This window comes from Pteronotus mesoamericanus, unplaced genomic scaffold (genome assembly GCF_021234165.1).
Source record: "Pteronotus mesoamericanus isolate MK-2021 breed Mesoamerican mustached bat unplaced genomic scaffold, CSHL_Meso_final contig_116, whole genome shotgun sequence".
Taxonomy (NCBI): domain Eukaryota; kingdom Metazoa; phylum Chordata; class Mammalia; order Chiroptera; family Mormoopidae; genus Pteronotus; species Pteronotus mesoamericanus.
This window is the reverse complement of record NW_026555027.1, coordinates 43,700,024-43,726,114: the sequence shown is the minus strand read 5'-3', so window position 1 is coordinate 43,726,114 and position 26,091 is coordinate 43,700,024. Positions and strand designations below refer to the sequence as shown.

At 42.2% G+C, this 26,091-nt stretch overlaps 1 protein-coding gene across 1 annotated transcript in view; it reads left to right on the top strand.

Moving 5' to 3' along the window:
* ABCC5 (ATP binding cassette subfamily C member 5) overlaps nucleotides 1-26,091 on the top strand; it is an 84,285-nt gene that overhangs the window by 16,147 nt on the left and 42,047 nt on the right. Inside the window, exons 3-8 of the mRNA XM_054581207.1 lie at nucleotides 18,288-18,445; nucleotides 18,639-18,794; nucleotides 19,485-19,632; nucleotides 24,385-24,618; nucleotides 24,773-24,946; nucleotides 25,523-25,670. Of these exons, the coding sequence (XP_054437182.1) occupies nucleotides 18,288-18,445; nucleotides 18,639-18,794; nucleotides 19,485-19,632; nucleotides 24,385-24,618; nucleotides 24,773-24,946; nucleotides 25,523-25,670 (1,018 nt within the window). The remainder of the gene's footprint in view (nucleotides 1-18,287; nucleotides 18,446-18,638; nucleotides 18,795-19,484; nucleotides 19,633-24,384; nucleotides 24,619-24,772; nucleotides 24,947-25,522; nucleotides 25,671-26,091) is intronic.

Sequence of the window (26,091 nt, the reverse complement as noted above, 5' to 3'; positions counted from 1 at the left end):
CTATGTTCTTTAATTCTGTAATCCTACTGATAGAATTTATCCTAAATAATCCAGAAAGAGAAAAATAAATTATAGTTGTTTATTATACTGTTAACGATAAGCAAAGCAGTGGATAATCTGGACAAAAATGGAATGTTTAAGATGGTCTTCTCAGTGATGTATCATGCAGCATTAAGTGATAATAATGCAGATAGTGAAGCAACATGAAGATATTTTAGCTGAAATTTGAATAATAGGTGCCACGCTCTGTGCTAGTGGCCAGAGATGCAAAAAAGAATAAGACAGGATGCCCTCCAGGAGCTCTTATCAGAAGCATCCCACCGTAGGGTGCGGGTGCAGGGAAAACAGAAGAGGAAGGAGATAAATTCCCTGACCCTGAAAGAGTTTGGGAAAACTAAAGAGGAAATAGTTGAAATAGGCCATAACATTTATCAGATGGATAAATTGGGGTAATATAGTTTATTCATATTAACTGTTTATACCACATACTTTGTTAAGCACTTTTCTTTCTCTCCATTTTATTTTTCAATTACGGTTTGCATTCAGTATTATCTTGTATTAGTTTCCGCAGTGTAGTGTAGCGTTTAGTTGGATAATCATACACCTGACAAAGTGTTCTCCCTGATATTTCCAGTAACTGCCTGGCATCATGCATGGTTATTACAGCATTATTGACTGTATTCCCTATGCTGAACTTGACATCTCCACGACCATTTTGTAACTACCAATTTATACTTCTTAATCCCCTCACCTATTTCACCCAGTCCTGCAACAGCCCCTCCCCTCTAGCAACCATCAGTCTGTTCTCTGTGTCTATAAGTCTGTTTTAATTTTTTTGTCTGTTTATTTTGTTCTTTAGATTCCACATTTAAATGAGATCATATAGCATTTGTTTTTCTCTGTCTGACTTATTTCACTTAGCATAATACCCTAAGTCCATCCATGCTGTCGCAAATGGTAAGATTTCATTTGTCCTTTTTTATGGCTGAGTAATATTCCATTGTATATGTATACCACAGCTTTTTTATCCACTCATTTATTGATGGGCACTTGGGCTGCTTCCATATCTTGGTGATTATAAATAGCACTGCAACAAACATAGGGGTGCTTATATTCTTTCAAATTAGCTTTTTAGATTTCTTCAAATGTATATGTAGAAGTGGACTTGCTGGGTCATAAGGCAAGTCCAGTTTTAATTTTTTGAGGTAACTTCATGCTATTTTCCATAGTGGCTGCACCAAGTCTGCATTCCCACCAAAAGCTCATGATGGTTCCCTTTTCTCCACATCTTCGCCAGCACTTGTTTGTGGATATATTAATGATAGCCATTCTGACAGGTGTGAGGAAATATCTTATTGTGATTTTAATTTGCATTTCTCTGACAATTAGTGATGCTGAGCATCTTTTCATATGCATATTGGCCATCTGTATGTCCTCTTTGGAGAAGTGTCTATTCAGGTTCTCTGCCCATTTTTAAATTGGATTGTTTATTTTTTTGGTGTTGAGTTGTATGAATTCTTTATTGTATGAGCACGATGTAAATTTTGGATAGTAACCCCTTCTCAGATGTATGTATCATTGGAGAATATATTCTCCCATTCCGTAGGTTGTCTTTTCATTTTGTTGATGGTTTCTTTTGCTGTATAAAAACTTTTTAGTTTGATGTGGTCCCATTTGTTTATTTTTTCTTTTGTTTCCCTTGTATGAGGTGGTATATCACTAAAAATATTGCTAAGAGAAATGTCTATTTTACTGCCTGTGCTTTCTTTTAGGAACTTTATGGTTTAAAGTCTCAGATTTAAGTCTTTTATCCATTCTGTGTTTATTCTTGTGTATGGTGTAAGAAGGTGGTCTAGTTTTATTTTTTTGCATGTATGTGTCCAATTTTTCCAACACTATTGAATAGATGGTCTTTACCCCGCTGCATGTTCTTGTTTACTTTGTCAAGTATTAATTGACTGTTAAGTTGTGGGTTTATTTCTGGGCTCTCTATTCTGTTTCATCAATCTATATGTCTGTTTTTATGCCAGTACCATGCTGTTTTGATTACTATGGACTTGTAATATAGTTTGATATCACATTTAATATCATTTTAATGATGTTAATTCTTCCTATTCATGAGCACGATATGTGCTTCCACTTATTTGTATCCTCTTTAGTTTCTTTAGTATCTTAGAATTTTCCAAGTATACGTCTTTTACCTTCTTGGTTAATTTATTTCTAGGTGTTTCATTTTTTCGATACAATCGTAAATGGGATTGTTTTCTTCGTTTCCCTTTCTGATAGTTCATTACTGGTGTATAAAAATGCAACCAATTTCTGAATATTTATTTTGTATCCTGCTACTTTACTGAATTCATTTATCAATTCTGGTAGTTCTTGGATGGAATCTTTGGAGATCTTAATATACAGTATCATGTCACCTGCAAATAATGAGTTTTACTCTTCCTTTCCAATTTAGTTGCCTTTTATTTTTTCTTGTCTGATTGCTGTGTCTAGGACTTCCTGTACTATGTCGTGTTAAAAATGGTGAAAGTGGACATTCTGTCTTGTTCTGATCTTAAGGGAAATGCCTTTTCCCCCCCTGTTGAATATGATGTTAACTGTGTGTTTGTCATACATGGCCTTTACTATGCTGAGGTATGTTCCTTCTATTCCCATTTTGCCAAGAGTTTTTATCATATATGGGTGCTGGATTCTGTCAAAAGCTTTTCTGTACCTACTGATATGATCATATGATTTTATCCTTCATTTTGCTTACGTGGTGTATCACCTTAATTGATTTGCAGTCATTGTACCGACCTTACATCTGAGGAATAAATCCTACTTGATTGTGGTGTATGATCTTTTTAATGTATTACTGAATTTGATTTGCTAATATTTTGTTGAGGATTTTTGCATCTTTGTTCATCAGGGATATTGTCATATAATTTTTTTCTTTGTAGTGTCTTTATCTGGTCCTAAAATTAGGATAATGTTGGTTTCATAAAATGATCTTGGGAGTCTTCCTTCCTCTTGAATTTTTTTATAGTAGTTTGATGGGGAGGTAGCGGGGCCGAGTGGTCTAAGGTGCTGGATTTAGAGTAGTTTGAGAAGGATAGGTGTTGGTTCTTCTTTGAATGTTTGGGAACATTTACCTGTGAAGCCATAAGGTCTAGGACTTTTATATGTAGGGAGTTTTTTGATTATTGCTTTGATTTCATTAGTTGTAATTAGTCTGTTCAGATTTTCTGTTTCTTTCTTGATTCAGTTTTGGAAGGTCATGTGTTTCCAGGAATTTATCCATTTCTTCTAGATTGTCAAATTTGTTGGCATATAGTTGTTCATAATATTTTCTTATAATCAGTTGTATTTCTATGGTGTCTGTTGTTACTTCTCTTTCATTTCTGATTTTATTTATTTCAGTTTTTTTCTTTTTCTCTTGGTGAGTCTCGGTTAAAGGTTTATTAGTCTTATCCTTTCAAACAACCAGCTCTTAGCTTCACTGATCTTTTGTATTGCTTTTTTAGACTCTATTTTTTAAATTTCTGCTCTGATCTTTATTATTTCTTTCCTTTAACTCACTTTGGGCTTTGCTGTTCTTTTTCTAATTCATTTAGGTGTATGGTTATTTGAGGTAAGCCTGTAATTCTGAGATTTCTTTTTTGACTGCTTTCTCTGTGTCCCATGGATTTTGTTTTTATCATTTTCATTTGTCTCAAGCTATATTTTGTTTTTTTCTTGTTTCTCATCGTTAATCCATTCTTTGTTTAGTAACATGTTAGTTATCCTCCATGTGTTTTGTGTTGTAATTGATTTCTAGTGTCATACCATTGTGGTCAGAGAAGATGCTTGATATGATTTCAGTCTTTTTAAATTTACTGAATCTTGTTTTGTGTCCTAACATGTGTTCTATTCTAGAGAATATTTCATGTGCCCATGAAAAGAATGTATATTCTGCAGCTTTGGGATAAAATGCTCTGAAGATATAAATTAAGTCTAGCTGGTCTAATATTTCATATAAGGCCACAGTTCCCTTTGTGATTTTTTTGTCTGGAAAATCTACCCATCGATGTCAACAAGGTGTTAAAATCCCCTACCATGCCTGTATTACTGTCGATTTCTCCCTTTATATTTATCAAGATTTGTTTTATATATTTATGTGCTACTAAGTTGGGTCCATAAAGGTTTACAAGAGTTATATCCTCGTGCTTGCCAGTGTGGCTAACTAGGTTGGAGTGTTGGCCTGTACATCAAAAGGCTGGGGGTTCGATTCCTGGTCAGGGCTCATACCAGGTTGCTGGTTTGTTCCCCAGTAGGGCACATATAGGAGGCAAACAATTGATGTTTCTCTCTCTCTCTCTCTTTTTCCCTACCTCCTCTTATCTAAAAGCAATGAACACTTATTTTTACAATTTTAGTACCTTTATTTATATTATTTTTTAAAATTATATTTTATTGATTATGCTATTACAGTTGTCCCAATATTTTCCCCTTTGCCCCCCTCCACCCAGCAACCCCCACTCCTTCAGGCAATCTCCACACCATTGTTCATGTCCATGATCATGCATATAAGTTCTTTGACTACTCTATTTCCTATACTATACTTTACATACCCATGGCTATTCTGTAACTACCTATTTGTACTTCTTAATTCCCTCATTTGTCACCCATTCCCTTACACCCCCCTCCCATCTGGCAACCATCAAGGTGCTCTCTTTATCCATGCTTGTCTTTGTTCTTTTGTTTGCTTAGTTTGTTTTTTAGATTCAGTTGTTGATAATATGTATTTATTGCCATTTCATTGTTCATAGTTTTGAACTTTTTCTTAAATAAGCCCCTTTAACGTTTCATATGATAATGTTTTGGTGATAATGGACTCCTTTAGTTTTTTCTTGTCTGGGAAGCTCTTTATTTACCCTTTGATTCTAAATGATAGCTTTGCTGGGTATAGGAGTCTTGGTTTTAGGTCTCTGCTTTTCATGACTTGCCAGTCCCTTCTAGCCTGTAAAGTTTCTCTTGAGAAATCAGATGATAGTCTTATGGGAACTCACCCATAAGTAACTGACTTCTTTTCTCTTGCTGCTTTTAGGGTTCTCTCTTTTTCTTTAATCTTTGGCATTTTAATTATGTCTTGGTGCGGACCTCTTTGCATCCATCTTGTGTAGGATTCTCTGTGCTTCCTGGACTTGCATGTCTATTTCCTTCACCAAGTTAGGGAAGTTTTCTTTCATTGTTTTTTCAAATAGATTTTCAATTTCTTGCTCTTTTTCTTCTCCTTCTGGGTCCCCTATGATGTGAATGTTGGAAAGCTTGAAGTTGTCACAGAGGCTGATTATACTATCCTTGTGGGGTTTTTTTTTAAAATTCCTTTTCTTTTTGTTGTTCTGATTGGTTGTTTTTTGCTTCTTTATGTTCCAAATCATTGATTTGATTCTCAGCTTCATCTATTCTACTGTTGTTTCCCTATAAATTGTTCTTTATTTCAATAAGTATATCCTTTGTTTCTGACTGGATCTTTTTTATGCTGTTGAGGTCCTCACTAAGTTCTTTGAGCATCCTTATAACCAGTGTTTTGAACTCTGCAGCTGATAGATTGCTTATCTCCATTTCATATAACTCTTTTTCCAGAGTTTTGACCTGTTCTCTCATTTGGGCTGTGTTTCTTTGTCTCTTCATTTTGGCAACCTCCCTGTGTTTGTTTCTATGTATTAGGTAGAGCTGCTATGACTCTGTGTCTCGGTAGTGTGGCCTCATGTAGTAGGTGTCTTATAGGGTCCAGTGGCATAGCCTCCCCTATCACCCAAGCTGAGTACTCGAGGTGCGCCCTTCCTGTGGGCTGAGTACACTCTTGTAGATGAGCCTTGGTTGCTGTTAGCAGATCAATGGGAGGGATTTACCCAGGCCAGTTAGTTGCAAAGATTGGCACTGGCCACTGATAACCAACCTCTGCCTAACATGGAGTATCAGCTGTGCAGGGGCAGGGTGGTGGTGCTCCTCTGTGGTCTGTAGCTGTCCACTGGGTGCACTGGCCCTAGGGTTTCATGGGTTGTGCAGGCCGAGGTCAGCTCCTACCTGTGTTTTGCCTGGGACTACCCTGCCTGAGCTATAAAGCAATCTGAGAGAGCTGTTACTTGGGCTGGACTTGGAGAATTCCTGGAAAAGCCAAGCTGTGAATCTGGGCTAGATGTTGCTAGTGTTGTGCCTGGGGTCACTTAGCAAGAGGTGGCGGGGAGTGGAAGTCTGAGGGCTCACTGAGGCCAGCTGTAGCTTGTTTGAAAGAATTTTGGAAGTTGTGAATCATAAGTTATGACTGGCCATTTATATGGAAAAGCTACTGTTAACAGCTGTAAGTTGGGTGGCACAAAGCCTTTGTGGATCTACAGGTTGATGGAGTCTCAAATATGGGACCAGCCTCCTAGCTCTGTGGTTGTTCACCTTTCTGTCTGGGAGAAAGCTGTCCTTCAGCTCTTGCTGTGATGCCAGACATTTCAGTTCCAACCTTTACGCCCTGGTGCCTTTCAAGCTGCTACCCTGGTGTTGGAGCTCAGAGGGAGTGAGTCTGAGTAAGTTTGTGTGTAGGTGGTTCTTTAAGAGGAACTACTTGGGACTCCAGAAGTTTTATCCACTGACTCAACCCCTGCTAGTTTTTTCAGCCAGCAGGTATGAGGACTTATTTTCCTGGCACTGATACCCTGGGCTGGGGGGCCTGGTGTGGGGCTGGGACTCCTCGCTCCCGAGATATCCTCCAGAGTTTTTATCTACCGCATGTGGATATGGGACCACCTTGCTCTGCATCTGCACCCCTCCTACCAGTCTGAATGGATGTGGTTTCTTTAATTCTGTAGTTGTCAGACTTTCATTCAACTTGATTTCTGCCAGTTCTGAGTGGTGGTTGCTCTGTAATTTGGTTGTAATTTTGATGTGGTTGTGTGAGGAAGTGAGCTGTGTTTATCTATGCTGCCATTTAACCATAAGTCCAATAAACATTTTAAATTTTTTAAATATTTTAATTTTTTTAAAGTTTTTATTTATTTATTTTTAGAGGGGAAGGGAGGGAGAAAGGGAGAGAATCATTAATGTGTGATTGCCTCATATGCGCCCCCGCTGGGAACCTGGCCCACCACTCAGGTATGTGCCCTGACTGGGGACCAAACCAGCAACCCTTTGCTTCACAGGCCAGCACTCAGTCCACTGAGCCATACCAGTCAGGACTAAAACATTTTTTTAAAAAGTTATATCCTCTTGCTGGATTTATCCCTTTATCATTATGTAATTTCCTTCTTTGCCCCTTAGTATAGCTTTTGTTTTAAAGTCTATTTTGTCTGGTATAAGTATTGCTACCCCAGTTTTTCTTTTGTTTCCATTTGCATGAAATACCTTTTTCCTTCCTTTTACTTTCAGTCTGTGTATATCTTTCATTCTGAGGTAGGTTGCTTGTAGAGAGCATATCTATGAATTGCTTTCTTATCTATTCAGCTACCCTATGTCTTTTTATTGGAGCATTAAATTCATTTACATTTAAAGTGATTATTGATAGGTATGTTTTTATTGCCATTTTATAACTATATTCCTCTTTTATTCTTCTTCTTAAAGAAGGCCCTTGGGGGAAGGAGGTATAAGGGGACTAAAGGGTAATGGAAAACTTACAAAAAATGTATATACAACAAAAATTAAATAAAATTCAAAAAGAAAGAGATGTCTTTTTTAACATTTTTTGTAATACTGGTTTGGTTGTAATGAATTCCGTTAGCTTTTTCTTGTCTGGGAAACTATCTTTCCTTCGATTTTAAATGATAGCGTTGCTGGGTAGAGTAGTCTTGGTTGCCATTCCTTGCTTTTCATCACTTTGAATATTTTGTGCCAGTCCCTTCTGGTTTGAAATGTTTCTGTTGAGAAATCAGCTGACAGTCTTATGGGAGCTCTCTTGTAGGTAACTCTCTTTCTCTTGCTGCTTTTAAGATTCCCTCTTTGTCTTTAACCTTTGTTATTTTAATTATTATGTGTCTTGAGGTGTGCCTCTGAGTTCACCTTGTTTGGGACTCTCTGCACTTCCTGGAAGAGTGTGTGTGTGTGTGTGTGTGTGTGTGTGTGTATGTGTGTGTGTGTGTGTGTGTTTTCTGTACCAGGTATGAGAAGTTTTCAATCATTATTTTTTCAAATAGGTTCTCAATTCCTTGCTCTCTCTCTTTTCCTGGTACCCCTATGATGCAGATAATGTTATGCTTGGTGTTGTCCCAGAACCTCCTTAAACTATCCACGCTTTTTAAAAATCTTTTTTCTTTTTGCTGCTCTGATTGTTTTCTACTGCATTGGCTTCCAAATTGCTGATTCTGTCCTCTGCTTCATCTTACCTGCTGTGGATTCCTTCTAGTGTATTCTTCATTTCAGATATTGTATTAATTTCTGATTGGTTCTTTTTTATGGTTTCTATGTCTTTTTTCATGTTTATTGTCTTTTTGTTTAAGTTGCCACTGAGTTCATTTACTCTTTCCCTAAGTTCCTTGAGCATCTTTATAACCATTATTTTGAACTCTGCATCTGGTAGATTGTTTGCCTCCATTTTTCTTTTCTTTTTTTTTAGTTTTAGTTTTTTTTCTGGGGATTTCTCCTGTTTTTTCATCTGGGACGTATTTCTTTGACTCCCCATTTTGTCTGCCTCCCTGTGTTTCTGTGTATTAGGTAGATCTGCCATGCCTTCCAGTTTTGGTACAGTGGCCTTATGTAGTAGATGTCTTGCAGGTATCAGTGGTGCAGTCTCCCTGACTACCTGAGCTAGGTGTGCCAGAAATGTCCCCTTTGTGGGTTTTGTGAACCCTCCTGTTGTCGCTGAGTCTTGATTACTGTTGGGCAGTTCATTAGTGAGCTTGGGCTGGCTGACTGTGAGGATTGCCTCCAACCACAGTATACCAGCTGCTATGCTGGGGCCAACCCCACAAAGCAGAATTTGCCCTAGCAGGTCTGGTACCTACCGAGACCTCCTTTTGGTGTGCTGCTTATGGAGCCAATTGGATCTTTCTCTGATATGATCTGAATCCACCACCAGGTAGGTTCGTTTTGAGGCCTGCTGGGAGGGACTAGTGCGGATTATTGTCAAGTGCTACCTATAGCCAGCCCTGGGGAGCTACAGAGTGATCCACAGTTTGTGGCTGCCTCTTCTGAGCCTGGTCATGCATGGAAGGGACCAAGCTATGTACCAAGACTGGCTTCCACTGGCATCGAGCCCCAAGGGAAGGTCAGTAAAAGGTCCAAGGCGCCCCGAGATCCACCACTGCTTTCTGGCTGCTTGTTAGGCTCAGTCACTGAAAGAGCCTCTGGTGGTACATGAGTTGCATGAGGTAGGTTCCCAGTGAGTCACCAGGTGGGGGCAAGTGATATTCACTAGGTTGATACAGATTCAAACTTGGTGCCAGTGCTTGGTCCGAGGCTACTCAGCAAAAGTCTCAGGGCACACCAAGGCTCGCTGCAACCTGCTGGGTGCTATCTTCTGTGATGTGGTGGGGTCTCAGGGAGTCAGAGTAAAGCCAGCAGCTTTCATCAGGCTCAAACTGATCAAGACTTGGCCATGTGAAGGGGGAGCTCTTCGCATTAATAGTAGTGCTGGCACAGTGTGTGAGGGAAAGCACCCCCACCTTAGAGCCACACAATTCAGTATTTCCCCCCTCAAGAGACCTCTAAGAGAGTCTGCACCTAGGGCCCAAGCTGGCCCTACCCAGCTGACTGCTCTGCAGGTGTGAGCTGGGTAGGGCAGGGCCACTAGGAGTCAGGAAGGTGGGCCTAGTGGATCTCCCATGTTGGGGCTGCACTGGGTCAGATGCTTGCAGAGAGAGGGACGGCGCCCTGCCTCAGAGCCACACAGTTGTCTCAGACGCCCCCTGAATTTGCTCTCAAGAGCCCTCCAGGAAGGTCTACACCATGAACCCAGGCAGTGACTCTTTCGCAGGACATGAGCTTGGCAGGGCAGGGTGACAGGGAGTTAGGAGGGTGGGGCTAGTGCAGTTCCCCCAGCTGATGCCATTTGGAGGGGAGTGCTCAACCTAGGAAAGAGGGCCCCTGCAGGAGAGGACTCAGCACAGGGACGCTGGCGACTGCCCCTTCAGCTCTCTCCATGGAGCTACACAACCCAGTCGGTCCTCACGCAACTCCAGTCCACACCAATGCACCCTGCGTCTGCGAGAGCCCGGGTGACTGGCCACAAACGAGATTTTGCGCATTGGCCATTTAAGAGGGTGCCTGGGTTTCTATAGACTCCCTCTTCCCTGGCGGGCAGAATCTCCGCTGATTTTCACAGCCAGATGTTATATAGACTCTTTCTGGCTCTGGTGCTCTGGGCTGGGGAGCCTGACATGGGGTTGAGATCCCACGCTCCTCGCGGGGACCTTTGCAGCTGAGAGATCCTTCTGGATTCTCAGCTGCCTCTTGTGGGTACGAGGCCAGCCCTTTTTGCCTCTCTGCCGTTCATACCAGTCTCCCTGTGGCTGCTTCTGTAAATCCATGGCAATAAGACCTCTGTTCAGTCTTCACTTGGTATTGAGGTTGATTGCTCTGTAATTTAGTTGTAATTCCAGTTAGGGCCTGGGAGGAGGTGAATGTAACTTTAACCTACTCTGCCACCATCTTGAAAATCCAGGCTAAGCACTTTTCAGTGTCCTGTTAATTCCTCTCAACACATTATAAACATGAGTGAACCAACGCGTAAAGTGGCTAAGTAATATGTTGATGATTGATGGTAGAATTAGCACGGAAATCCATGTCTGCCTTTTAAAATCCATGTTCAAAATCGCTATGCTGCACAATGACCTCCAGCTATGGAGGTATTCATACTTTAAGACAATAGAGAAAATAATTTATTGGACTCAGAGGGTGTTCTCTTGATCTTCTTGATAATATTATTTTAATAAACAAGAGTTCCTGCCAACAGCTTTCTTATTGTTTCCACCTGTTTCTTATTGTGAAAGACTATTTCTGAAGTAGCTACATGCAGATATGGAACAGAACTGTGTCTTTCAAAACTGAGGATCCCCTCTCATTTCCATTAGAGATTTCATTGTTTTTCACCTAGGCAGTGAGTAAAATGTGACAAGAAGATTGACAGTTTGGAAATTAGGTTAGAATCGAATAGCAAAAATGGGGTATGACTTGGGAAGTGGGCTGCTTAGAGTGGCAGCTTTTGATTTTCGTAGCTCAACAGTACAGACTTCTCTATACCCTTACTGTGAGAATTCCTATTCCATGTTTTTTTATTATATGAAAATTTGAGGGTTAGTGCTATTTCAACCAGTTCTATTGGGGTTTATCTTTGTCAGGATAAAACTATACTGAGTGCCTTGATCAAAAATCAAAAACAAGTACAAGAGCCCTCAGTCTCTGTTATGTTACAGACATTTAATAATCCTGGTATGGCACTCATAATATGCCTGGGGGAATGAAACCTTGCCTGCCAACTCATTTGAATTTGGCATTCTCCAATACAGGAAGTAACTTACTACCCAGGAGATGGTGGAACATGACTTCATTATATAGAATCAAAGAAATAAAACACATGCAATAACAGGATTTTGTTGTTAAGTGTGTCCACTTTTTTGTTCATAGGGTTGTTTTGGGGGTTTTTTTATGGCTATTAGTAGTTCTTATTTTACTTTTGTACTTTGCTTTTAGGAAGAATGTACCAAGAATGCTATTGTCTCCTCCTCACAATTTGTTTGTGTTATTTGTATCTTACATATACTCACTTGCTCACCGCAAACCCCGCAGTGCCCGCAGGGAGCCCCATGTGCGGAAGCTGGGCCTTCAGCCTCCCTTGCTTCCCTGGCTGCCTCTTCATGCTCCACCTAGTGCCCCTGGCCTGTCTTAGAACCTAGAGCGAGTTCCTGTTTCAGGCAGTAGAGCCTGTGCCCTGGGGGAGGAGGACACCTTCCTAAGCAGCCACTGAGGTTTCTTGCAAGAAACTGGGTGCCTTCAAGCCTGGAAAACACTGCCCCAGAGTTTACGTGCCGTTGTTGTGTACACTGGGGTGGGCTCAAGCCATCTGGGCATTATCCAACTTGGGGGTACACCCAGTGCCTCTCACACTGTTCTGTTCTGAGAGGTTTGTTTTCCTTAGCACTTGGGCCCCCAAGATCTTGGCCTGGATTTGCAAGTCAGGCTTGGGTGGGTGGCGATGATTCTGGAAGGAGGAGCTGGGCCAGCCTCTCATTGCCAGTGGATAGGCCGAGTTAGGTTGTTCAAAACAGGAGAAGCAGGCAGCGCTGGGCAGGAAGCAGTCCTCAGGAGGAGGGGGCAGGGAGCGGGTGAGCCGCAGGCCTGCCTGGGGGCCCCAGAGTGAAGGAAGGGTGGACTCTGCACGGGATCTGCCAGCAGGGCTGAGTGCAGGAAGGGAGCAGGGGACACCTGGGGGCCAGCAGGGAGGTGGCTGTGGAGACGGCTGGTGGTGAGGGCTCAGGTATGAACCCATGGCAGGTGTCCTGTCTGCAGCCAGGGACCCTGAGTCTGTGCAACTGGTGCTTCTGCCCTGAGGGTCATGGTTCCCACCTGTTTCCATCTCTAGTTGATATTCTAATATTGGCAGTTCTATGTTAAACACCCACACTCACACCAGCAAGATCAATAATATGATACTTGTAGGGGGTTTACGTGCAGGTGTTCTGTACCTGGGATGTCTGTAGGGAGAGAAATACCTGAGAAGTCTGGGCAGATGGATGTCCCTTTGCCTTGTGACATAAATGTTCATAGCAGCTGGGACCTGGGAAGTTCCACCACGGCATTCTGCTCGCAACTGTCCTCCTCCCTTGGGTCACCTTCTCTAAGTGGGTCCAGTCCTGAACGGGGCCCTGGGAGCCATCTCCACTCTTCCTGGAACTTGGTGGGAACTCCTCAGGTGAGTCTGAGGCACATTTGTCCTAGGGGAAGCCTCAGGGGCCTCACTGGTGGGGGCCTTTGCCTCTGGTGAGGCTTATTTGAGCTGTGTGTGTCATTCTAAATTCTGTTTCTAAGCTATACTGGGTGGCATCACTGGGGCTGGGGAGGCAGCCTGGGAGATCAGAGCCTTGATGTCTGCAGGGCTTTGTTTCCAGAGGAGATGGCCAGGTGCAGAGCCCAGGGTCAGAATGACCTGAAGCCCTGACGTACGCATCCCTGTTCCCGGGAAGCCCTTGCTTTTGCTTTATTCCCCAAGAGTGCCAGAGGCTTTCAGATCTCTGGGTGCACACAGGGCATCACGGGTCTCCTGTGGGGAAAGCTAAGTCAGACCCTGCTGACACTCCTGCACATGCACAGCACGGTTGCTGTGTGAGGCCCCGGCCCTGGCCTGCACATCCAGTGCCTCCAAGGAGCCTCTGTGTCTTGGCTTCTGTTTCCTCATTTGTAACTGGTGATATCTACCAGGTCAAGGCTTTGAGAATTAGCTGGCTGGTGGTCCTGGCCGTGGGCCTGTTTGAGCGCGGGTGCCTCCCCTGCGTCTCTGTGCAGCTGGGCGCCTTTCCAGCAACCTCCTGCTCATGGCGGAGTCCCAGGAAACTTTTTGCATGTTTTTTTTTTTTAATTGTACAACACAAAGTATTTTATTTGTTTTATTTTTTAGATATTTTATTTATTTTTAGAGAGAGGGGAAGGAAGGGAGAAAGAGGCAGAAAAACATTGATGTGTGATAGAAACATAGATTGGTTGCCTCTCACATGTCCCAACTGCGGATCTGGCCCACAACCCAGGCATATGCCCTGGCTGGGGATTGAACTGGTTACCTTTTGGTTCACCCCACTGGGCCACGCCAGCCAGGGCTTATTTTATTTTTTTATTGTTCTATTACAGTTGTCCCAATTTTCCCCCATTGCTCCCCCCTGCCCTGTAGTCCATGTGCATGGGTCATTTATACCTGTTCCTTGACTAGACACTTCCTCTTCTCTCTTCCCTTATCCACCTTACCCCCTGCCCCCAGTTGCTGTCAGTCTGTTCCTTGTTTCCATCCTCTGGTTCTGTTTGTGCTTAGATTTTGATGAAAACTATAAGTAGGCATTTTGGAGATGAAGAAAGTGAACTTAGTGTACTGTACAAATAGAAATGGCTATGTTCTTATTCCTAGCATATGGAACAGTCTTGCACATTGGTGCTCAATAACTGTTTGTTGAAAGAATGAATAGAGATGTGAAGATTTTAATTTTCTTTTAATGCTACTGTGTCATTCTCATATAAGAATACTAATGGATGGCATACCAAGTGCTCCTTTTCTGATGCTGTAATGTCAAAAAATGCCTATAAAACTGTCCAACTCTTGAACCTGGTTCTCCTGGGAAAATGTTTATAAAACTCTCCAACTCTTGAACTTGGTTCTCCTGGAAAGGCAGAAGAACTAGTATAACTTAAACAATTTTTAAAAGGAAGAATAAAGTTGGAGATATCATACTCCCTATTTTAAGATTTACTATATAGCTAGAGTAATCAAGTTAGTGGTAGCAGTGGAGGGATAGACAAATAGATCAATTGAATAGAGTTCACAAATAGACCCACACAGATCTGGCCAATTAGTTTATATTATACATAGGTGAAAAGCAATCTTTTTTGAAAGGAGTCTTTTTTATTTTTTATTTTTTAGAGAAGGGGAAAGAGGGAGAAAGAGGAGAGAAACATCAGTGTGGTTGCACATCATGCACCCCGTGCTGGGGACCTGGCCTGCAACCTAGGCATGTGCCCTACACTGGGAATTGAACCCACTACTCTTTGGTTCACAGGCCAGTGCTCAATCCACTGAGCCACATCAGCTAGGGTGTGAAAGCAATTTAATGGAGAGATGATAGTCTTCAACAGATGGCGTTGGAACAATGAGACATCTATAGGCAAAAAAAAAAAAAAAAGAACCTTTACCTAAATCTTATACCTTATACAAAAATTAACTCAAGGTGAATCATAGATCTAAATGTAAAACTATAAAACTTTTAGGAAAAAACAGGAGTAAATGTTCATGACCTAGGGTTAAACGAAGTTTTTAGATATGACACTGAAAGCACAATCCATAAAAAAAAAAAATCATTAAATTACACTTGATCGAAATTTAATTGTTGCTCTCTGAATAGCCCAATTAAGAAGATATATACATGACATAAAATAAGAGACTATATTTGCAAATCATCTGACAAATGACTTGAATCCATAATAGAAGATAACTTTCTAAACTCAACACTAAAGAAACAATCCACTTAGCAAATAAGCAAAAGACTTGAGCAGACACTTCACCAAAAAGGATGCATGAGTAGCAGATAAACACAGGAAAAGATATTCACCGTCATTGACCATTAGCGTAGTGAAAATTAAAATCCTGATGAGATGCCAAACCACCTGTTCAAATAGCTACACTAAAAAAGAATGACAGTCACATGTGATGATGAGGATATGGAGAAACTGGGTCTCCCATACATTGCTGGTGGGAAATGGTGCTATGATAAATTTCCCTGGCAGCTTAATGTTCAAAGCATAAGTAGTGTCCAGCAGCCCTGTATACTTCTCGTGCTATTGAAAGTTAAAACAAGAAGTAAGATCTCCACTGCCATGCAAATGTGTAGTGGAGATTTTATATATATATACGTAAAAGATGGCCAGGGAAGCTGGCTTATATATATATAAGCTTAAATTACAGTTCTGGAAGAGTTTTTCAGAAACTCAATGAAGTACAAAGGAAGTTTCCATATTATTTTAAAAATAAATAGTGATGATGGTTGTACAACATGGTGAATATAATTAATGCCCTGGAATTTTACCCTTAAAAATGATAAAAATAACAAATTTTATGTTATGTATGTTTTGCCACAATTTAAAAAAATCCATTTAATTCAGCGGTTCACTAGCTTCCACCCGTTTTCATTAGGAATGTAATATAATGTAATGTCAACTGCAATGTAATGTCATAATAAAGGCAAATGTCAAGAGAAAGATCTAACAGGGTTCTATAATGCCTTCTGAGATATATATGCTCAATTGAAGTCATACTCATAGATTGCTTTGCAGTATTTGGCAGTACTTATCTGTGTGAAAAAACATTTTCAAAAAGGAAATTATAAAATCTTGTCACAAATTAACATTAACAGATGAAGATTTGCAGTTGATTTTTGATGAAAGGGAAAACATTTTAAACTCCAATTAATTGAAATGTTATTCTATTAGTAAGCCTGTGTCAAAAAAAATTGTACTCAGTTATTACTATGTTTTGAATTTTGTTAGTAAACATTTTGTGGAAATTTGTTTTCTTTTGTGATATAAGTACCTACATAATATCCTCAGTTTTACCTCTTGGCCCACAAAGCCTAACATATTTGCAGTCTGGCCCATTATAGAGAATTTTGCCAAACGCTTGCTTGGAGCACTGATTTTTCACTCTTTTCTCATATATTGCTTTTAAGACATTCACAGTTTCACTGTATGCTCCATGTTAGCAGCATCTCATAAATTTTTATTTGTTATACCACCCTCTTAACTGTTTAACTCCTGACTGTTTACTGATAACCATTTGATGTCTTCTTTAACTCATATTATTTGGAAGTGTGTTGCATAATTTCTGAATATTTCGGAGATTTTCCTTGTTATCCTTGTTATTGAATTCTGAGTTCCCAGGGGATCCGGGACCATACCCTATGTGATGTTAGTCTTTTGAAATTGGTTGAGGTTTGCTTGGGCAGATACCCAGTGTGTACCTGAAGTTGTATTTTTATTTTTTTCTTCTTTTGAAGCTTTTGGGTATCTGAATAGGGCTGGTCCTTGTGACATTCTGTTCTTATTCTGTACATACTCCCAGTTTCTACTTCCATATAGTGGGTATGTTTGTATGTTTAGTATAACTTGCTTCTTTATCAGCCCAAAGGTTTTCTTTTCTTCGCCTTGTGTTTTTAGGCAGCCTAAAGGTTTAAAACAAACAAACAACCTTTGCATGTACTTGAATCTCAGCAGCCTTTGTTTAGTTCATCATTAGGTATCATAGACCTTATGTCTAAGGACTTTGTAGGAGTTAATTCTTTTCTTCTTGTTGATGCGTTTGTCATTGTGTTATTAGTCTCTTGAAACTGGTCAGCCTTGCCTTTGACAAAAGGAAAAAAATGTGCTTCCCTTTTGCCTGGGCTGTGTAGTTTCCTGATACTAAGAGCAGCGCCTAGCCTGTGAACTAAAGCTATTGTATTTGAGGAGCAGTGCACCTAGGCATGCACGTCTGTGAGGATCCCTGTGCCTGAATTCTGCTCTTTCAGTTCAGCTAATACTTGGCATGTGTTCTGTGTGGAGAAGGTGGTGGGGAGGCGGGTAACCACAGAGACTCTACTTTGTGTAAGACACAGTGTGTTAGGTGCTATAGCTCTTAACTCTTTCTCAGTTTGGGGATCTATTCTTCCTATTTCACAACAATTGCTGGAAATACTTGTGATAATGTGAGAAAAGGGTGATGTACTTATAATCCCTACTTGAGGAAAATTGCTTCTGCTGCTGGAACAGGAAGGCATATACTTGGAGTTACTCTTAGAGTGAATGGGGGCAGGTGTGTCCTGATTCTTGGTCCACCCTCTTCTGCTCAAGTCAGACACTGAATTTCATACATTTTTGTTCATCTGATTAATTGATATTTATAAACTTTATAGCAAATATGTATAACTTTGTGTTTCAACTCATGAGACCCTCTGCTTCATGCTGCAGAAATCTGGATATTGGAGCTCTTTAGCTGTTCTGCTTTCCCTGTTGTGATAAAAGGGAAAGACAGGAGGCATGTGCAGATACTGGCTCTCTCTCCATGACAGGGCTGTTTCATTGGGGGTGATCTTGAATTTTTTTGTCACAGAAAGTGAGTAAAAGAATTTGCAGTTAGTAGTGAAGTAATTGACTCTCAGTCCATATTGAGAAATGAAAAATAAAATATTTTGGGGACAAAATATAAACTTTAGAATGTACCACGCAAAGAGTGAATTCTGATGTAAACCGTGGACTTCAGTTCACAGTAGTGTACCAGTATTGGCTCATCAGTAGCATATGCACCGCACTAATGCAAGGCATTCATAATGGGAAGTAGATAGGGAGGAGAGGGGGCAGATGAGAAGGTACATGGGAACTCTCTGTACTTTCTGCTCAATGTTTTTGAACCTAAAAGTGCTAAAAAAAAAATGAAGTCTATTATTTTAGAAGTTTTAGGTATCTGGTTTAATGTTCCTTAGTTCATATCATAGAAGTTGATGGTGAGCCCCCTGAACCTCTGGTGTTTCTCAGTTAAGATGAACCTGGCTTGCAGTTTGAGCTGTCATGTCAGGTAGATTTGTTCTGATGTCTTCTCTCCCTCTGTGCCCACACAGTTGGAATGCCAAGATGCCTTGGAAACAGCAGCCCGAGCTGAGGGCCTTTCCCTGGATGTCTGTACGCACTCTCAGCTCAGAATCCTGGACGAGGAGCATCCGAAGGGGAAGTACCACCATGGCTTAAGTGCTCTGAAGCCTATTCGGACCACTTCCAAGTAAGGGGATCTCCTGCTTAATCACTTCTTTGTGAAGCACCAAAAGCAGTGTTGAAAATTCGGGCTGAGATCAGACCATTTGGGGAGCCCTGGTTTTAGTCAAGAGGTCTGTTTTTTAGACAGTGGGTTGTGAATGCTGTCTGGCGTCTCAGTGTCTGTTGACCCTTTTGCCATTTGGGTGTTCTCTCCTCAGACACCAGCACCCAGTGGACAATGCTGGGCTCTTCTCCTGTATGACTTTTTCTTGGCTTTCTTCCCTGGCCTGCCTGGCCCACAAGAAGGGGGAGCTCTCCATGGAGGATGTGTGGTCTTTGTCCAAGTACGAGTCTTCCGACGTGAACTGCAGAAGGTAGGCGTGTCTGGTCCACCCTGGTGTCCCACACATGGGATGCATAGGGCCTGAGCTAGGAGTGTGGGTGGAGCTGTGTGGAGTCCTCGGCTCTGTGTCCTTTTAGGATCTGAGCTAGCCGACGGAGGGAGGGGAGCCTGGGATGACTTTCTCTTTGCTCTTCTGCTTTATCTCCTATTTCACCTTGACTCCTGTTTAACCACGGGCTTTCTCTCTCTCTCTCAGCCCCGCTTCTCTTCCTGAGTCTACAGGGAGATTATGTTGCTGCCTTGTGACAGAATACATTTTTGTGGTAGCTGATTGTCATGATTAAAAATCTAGTGTACACCTTTACATTTTACCACAGGAGCCTTCAGAAAGGGTTGGGGACCCTTGAGAAAGGAAGTTCTTATCCACAAATTCTATGCAGGGATAACCTTTCTGGGTGGAAGGAAAGACTTTTGTTCTCATCATTTTCTGTATCCTGAGAGGCTCCCTATGCAGGGTAAATATGTAGTCACCCAAGAAGGGTTTTGTTTTGTTTCTCCCCCACCCCCACCCCAGGAGGTGAAGGCTACGTACATAATTTTAAAGGAAAGACTTGTGTGAGTGGTGTCAGAGCCTGGAGACAAAAAGTGGTGGCAAGAGGGAAGCTAGGGTGTGTATATTCCCTGGGGAGACGTGTAACGGAGGACATGTGCCCTTGTTAAGACTAGAGAGACTGTGGCAAGAAGAGCTGAATGAAGTTGGGCCAGAAGCTGCTTCCCTCCGAAGGGTTGTGTGGATCTTCTGCCGCACCAGGCTCATCCTCTCCATCGTGTGCCTGATGATCACGCAGCTGGCTGGCTTCAGTGGACCAGTAAGTTCTAACCATCCTTTCTGACAGTCTCCAGGGGCCCGGCCATGGCCAGCTCTAACATTCTTGTTCTGTTGCAGGGGTTGTACTCACCTTTGGGCTAGTTAGCAGCCTTAGAGATGCCTTCAGGTCTGTGGAAAGGGAACAATTGATTCTGGAGTGAGTGGTGGCTTGTCAGCAGCTGGAAGGATGTGGGGGCTGCGTTGCCAGATAAGAAACAGAACTGGCTTGCTTTCCTGGGGCGGGGGTGAAAACTGACTGATTCCGGCTCTGCACAGGACTGTGCTCCTTTGCTGTGTGTTGACACGAGATGACAGTCTCGGTTTGAGAAGGTGTGTCTATCGGTGTTGTGAGTGGGCGAGAGCAGTCTTGTGTGGCATAAGCGGTTGAGCTAGTGCTGGTGGTGCACCAAATGCCTGGAGGCGCGTTGTCACATGTCTGACGGTTCTATGGCAGATGAGTCCGGAAGACACTAGAGGACTGCTGAGGTTTTTAGTGTCTCACCTGGAGTCCATTTTCAGTTTGGTCTATAGTATAAACTGTGTGGCAAGTGTCGGGGTGGCAGCCCCAGGTGGTTTTTTCCTAGTGTGTACTGAAGCAGAGTAGGCAAGAGTGACGTTCACCCTGTTTTCTGGACAGCTGTTTCTTACACCTGCTGTGCTGCCTTACACTTGAGACTTTGATTAAATCTATTCTCTACATATTTGCCTTGAGGCATCGGAGCAGTAATGCTACTATACTGTGCATTTTCCGTGTGTGGGTAAGCTGGAGGTTCATGGTTTTGGTAAGTATGTGCCTAAGATGCATGGTGATTAGGTAAAACTAATTTACAATTTTTCTGCTGGGTTTTTTTTTTTAATGTTCGATGACTTTTTAAAAAGTTTTGATCTCTTTTCTGAAGCAGAGAACACTACTTTTCTGTTCTGTTATCTGTTATTTTCTACATTAATCGACCAACTAACACATTTTTGTGTAAGTTCTAAGTAAGAGGGACCATGTAACTGAATATTATGTTATTGACCAAAATGGCAAACGTTTTCGTAGGGCCAGCTTCCCCCAAGAAGAGCTTCTGTCATTGTTTCACTACAGGGCTGGTGGCTGCTCTGATCTTTCACGGAATTCTGTCAATTGGGTAGCATGCTATGCAGGCTTTTTTTTATTACATTTGGACAATACAATAACTTCTTTGGCTCCCCTCACCAAAAAATAAATAAATAAAAAAAATATTTTATAGATTGTTGGGATTTTAATTTTTCACTTGGGAAAAAATTACCTCTGCATGTTCACTTTGGGGGCCTACAGTCACTCCCTTGAGCATCTGTGTATTCCTTAATCTCTCTCTTAAGGCACAGCTCACGGAAATACTAATCTTCAGTAAATTCTTCTAGACGCCAGGGAAAGCTGAGAGAGTCTTCCTTTAATAGGAAAACAGCAGCATGCTTTTCCTTCTCTCTGCTCTCGGGGAAGAGCACTTTGAGGCCTCTGTGAGTTGATGAGATTCATCCTAGAACAGTTGACAAAGCAATGGTCCACAGCCTCTCTAATTGATAAAAACATTTAAAATTGTAAAGAATGCAAACCTCTTTTTTGGAGTTCCAATTCTAATACATTTCTTTTCAATTGGAAATTGAACAATCAGGCTGGTTTTGAGACTGGTACTAGCAATGAGCATACCTTCCGTCTGTGGACTTAAATCCTTTCGAGGAACACCCCCTTTTAGATTTTTGCACATTTGCTAATGTGGCACAACTTTCAACCTGGCTTACCCTCAGGCCTTACTGAACCTTGGTAGCCATATGCAGAACAGATGAAACACAATCAAGTTCTTGTGTTCTGTTTTCAAACTGCCGGTCAGCCAGGGCTGGGCTGCATGGTCAAGATGATCCAAGGATTCAGTGACGCCAGCGGAGCAGCACTCTGTGCAGGGTGTCCAAGGGTCACCATAATGTTAATGGAATACCAGCATCCATAAGGGTATGGTCCTGACCTAAGAGGAGGGGCCAAATTGCTGAATTTACAGAGATGATTTGTGGCCTTCTTGGATTAAAACAGTTTTAAAAGACCAGGCCTGACCTATGATGTGTGTGTAAAGAATTAGCATCCACCCTGTAGATCTGCAAGAGAAGGCTACCTTCTGCAGTGCTACATCTCTTGGTGAATGCTAACCCAGCTCAAGGGCTTTTTGGGGAAAGAACAGTGAAAAGCCTGTAGAGAGGTAAGTTTTCCACCCTTCCAACCTCTCTCCAGCTGCAGCTTGCTTGGTGCTGTCAGAGTCTGGATTTGGGGGGAGTCTCTCTGTAGTGGAACCAGTGACAGAAGCTGTTCTTTAGAATTTTCAGGATTGGCTGTATTCTGCGGTCAGAATGAGAGAGTCAAGCTGGGCAGAGTCTCTCGCCAAGAGTTCAGGTAAGGTAATGTTTATTCACTGGGAATGTTTTCCGCAGCCAGACAGCTATGCTGACAATCTCAAGTTTTCTCCCAGTTTGTTTAAATTTACGTGATATATTTGTAGCTTTTTAAAACTAAATTTTGTTTGGATTTGCCATGAAAGTCTTTTTTTTTTTCCTTTATCCCATACAAAATGGTTTGAAATGTAATTGTTTTTTAAAAACCCTATGTGTTGGAAATTCTTTAATCTGCTGTTTCCTCTTTTTCCCCCCACCCTTTTAAAGTTTTGCATAGTGTAAGCATTCACTGTCTTTTACCTTCCCTGGCTCCTCCCCTGTGGGAGGTACTATTGTTATTACCGTGCTGAAAAATGGCACTCTAAAGGTATGGGAGAGAAAGAACCCCAAACTACATCCTGCTGTCCTTTCACGCCTTCCTTTGGAGACTGTTCCATCAGTGCCGAGGTGTGTGAGAAAATGCTTTACTGCACCGCCATCTTACTGAGTTGCTTCACGTGAGGAAAATGGGGTTTTGACCCTGCCACTCAGTGACTCAGTTCCACATTTTGGATTGCATACTGGAAAAGAAGCCAATCTTCTTGCTAGTAAACCAGCAACCCAGCCGTGTGCAGTGGTGACCCAAACAATGGATATAAGCCTAAAAATCTGAGGGAGGGGAAGAGTGGAATACAATAGTTCTCGGAATCTGAAATTTCCTATTTATATGATCAGGTTATTTACAGAGACTTGACATAAATCTGATTGGTGGGGATCTCTTAGGATCTAGTGGACATCTGGTATTAACCTCTTCTCAGGAAAAGTGAGAAATACCAGCTCACCCAGAGGGAGTCTGGGTGCTGGGATTCGGCGTTAGCCGCCTCACGACAGTTGCGTCTGGCCTCCATTTTTGTCTGTCATTCAGAGCTGGCTTCCAGCTCCAGTGCCCTCTGCTAGAAGGTTCTGGGGTAGATGGGTGGATGGGTCTCTCTTTAATTTTTTTTTTCTTCCTTCTGGGTGGGGGATTGGTTTGGCTTTCTTTTGCTGTGGTTTGTTTTGTTTCATTTTTGGCAAGATCAATTTTAGCTGCAAGGACTTCCAAAGACTGAAGGATGCCACCCGTTTTTCCTTGAGGCCTAGATTTTTGTCTTCTGTCCTGAGCAGAAGCCATTCATTCCTCGCAGCCAGGTGAACCAATAGCATCAGTAATTTTAAGTAGAGTTACCGCTTTGGGGAGTTGTTGTTTTTTTTTGTTGTTTTTTTTTCGTTGTTTTTTTTTTTTAAATTCTCTTTCCTTAGCAGCAAGGTCTTTATTCCTGGAGAATCTACTCCATTGCAGACTCACTGCAGCGTCAGGAGCCCTAACCGATTGAGTGCTGTCAGCTTGATGTACTCCTCCGGACTCTGGAAACAGATACTGGCTCTATTTTGTATTTCCACTGTGTGTAGCTAAAGCAACGGTCGGAGGCCAGACGACCTGTTAGATGGCTAGCCTTGTATAACTTGACTCTGTATGTTCCCATGTATGTTGTTACTGCAATGCTCCTCCTGTTGTACAGTGTCTGTGAGATGCTCTTTGAAGATGGTACTTTTTTTTTTTCATTCTCAATAAAAGTACATTACCTCCCACTTGCTGGTATTTAATCCTGTTGCTGAATGTGCCTTGTGTGAGTGTGTGCTCCGGCGTTGCAGGACCTCAGAGCTGGAGGTGGCACGCGGTGGTTCTTGGGGGCTGCTGCCTTCCTCACTGCAGGTGGTGTTAGACATATGCTACCTGAGGTAACATGTTTTTGTTTTTGGGAGGGAGCGGGGAGTGGGGAGGGCCCGTGGGAGGGTCTCTGGATTTGTGGAAGTCTGCTTTGTTTGCTCCCTTCTGTGCTATTAAACTGCTGATGTTTATTTTCAGGAATGTTTTGCAAATGCACTTCTCACTCTTCCCCAGTCCAACTGTAGGTACACTGTTCCTTTTTATCAAATAAGCACGTTTGAAACGATCCAAAAAAAGGTTCTTAATTTCATTTAAAGAAATGTATCAATGTGTGGAGATGCTGGAATAAGGTCAAATATATACTTTTTTAAATGACCGTGTGTTTAGAATTAATTTCAGCTCATGGACAGGTTTATGTTACGTTAGAAAGAGTAACAGCTGTGGCGGTGTCCTTGAGGGAGAACATTTCAGACTGGAACTACCTCCTGCAAGATGCCCCGAGTAAATGACTGCAGGCAGGCTGTCCTCCAAGGAGGTATTTCCCTGCTTATCCACTTATCACTGAACAGCGGAGCTGCCGCCTCTTTCTAACTTAACATAAAACTGCTGCTGGTGTGTGGGTGCCGTGGAGATGTTGACAGCGGTGTGTGTTTCTCCCTGTAGGCCTTCATGGTGAAACACCTCTTGGAGTACTCCCAGGGCACAGATTCTAATCTCAAGTACAGCTTGCTGTTAGTCCTGGGCCTCCTCCTGACAGAAATCGTGCGCTCTTGGTCGCTCGCACTGACTTGGGCATTGAATTACCGAACTGGTGTCCGCTTGCGGGGGGCCATCCTCACCATGGCATTTAAGAAGATCCTTAAGTTAAAGAACATTAAGGAGAAGTCTGTGGGTGAGGTGAGTAAGAGGGCTTTGCTTCAGGGCAGAGAGAAAGCCCCCCAGCCTGAGCTTGCTCTTTCCTTTAGGTCCCTGCGTTTGTCCTTTTTGGCCCTCCTGACACAAGCGGCTCCCGTCCTTGCGGGGTCCTCTCACCATTCTTTGTGTCTCCTAGCTCGTCAACCTGTGCTCCAACGACGGGCAGAGGATGTTCGAGGCCGCCGCCGTTGGCAGCTTGTTGGCTGGAGGACCCATTGTTGCTATCCTGGGCATGATTTATAATGTAATTATTCTGGGACCAACAGGCTTTCTGGGATCAGCTGTTTTTATCCTCTTTTATCCAGCAATGGTGAGTAAGCCTCCTTGCTGTATTTTGGCAGCTTCTCCTTAGATAAGTTACTTCCATTGGGTTATATATAGTAGACACCGCTGAAGTATCACATCTCTTATTGGAAATTTCCTCAAAGCATATCCTGGGTTGGAAAAGTCTAGAAGGAGCTTGACAGCGCTCAGTCCATACAGGCAGAATTGGACTTGAGGAAGTGAGGTGCCGCTTGAGTAGAGATTTTAGAAAGAGAGAATTTGAGTGACGGAGAAGGCCAGCAGGTGAACCCTGCCCCCCGGGTAACACGAGGTGCTTGAGTCACTCCGTCTCCAGTTCACGCTAACTCACATGGCTCTCCTGTTCCCGGTGGGTAGCACTCAGTATCTGTGATTACTACGAGAACACTACTTGTCTTACAAAGGGATAAGAATTAAATAACATTTGGTTATAATTTAATAAACCACTATTATTAAAAACAATACAACTACATGGCACTCATTTTATTCATAAAAATCTTACACAGATTTGTTTCCCAGGAAGATTAGATAATTCTTAACTTTGGTAAGCCCTGATTTGGCATATACATCTTTTTCCTTTCAGATGTTTGTATCACGGATCACTGCATATTTCAGAAGAAAATGTGTAACCACCACCGATGACCGTGTCCAGAAAATGAATGAAGTCCTCACCTACATTAAATTTATTAAAATGTATGCCTGGGTCAAAGCATTTTCTCAAAGTGTGCAAAGTGAGTTTACAGACTTCATATGTGTATGTGGTAGGAGGACTTTGACTTCTCTGCTTCCTGAATACGTTAACTATCAGGAATCCTAAAGTCATAGAATCATAATAACTTATGTTCTTATAATATCTTATGAGCTTTACATTGATAAGAATCTTAACTCCTTGCACTTGAGACCTCACCTCACAGATGAGGAAATTGAGACCTGAGAAAACTGTGATTTCCCTCTTCCCCCAAGATAATTCAGCCAAGTATGAGTAATTCATTCAGCTTCAAAGATCCCCGTCTCTACACTCACCCCGCCCACAATTTCCTGGTCTGGCTGTTATGACATCCCAGAAAACAGTATCAAGTGGCTGCTGAGAGCTCCACCTCTGCCCTCTGTGCTCCCTGGGCCCATGTGCCCCAGAGGTAGTTAGGTGTGAGG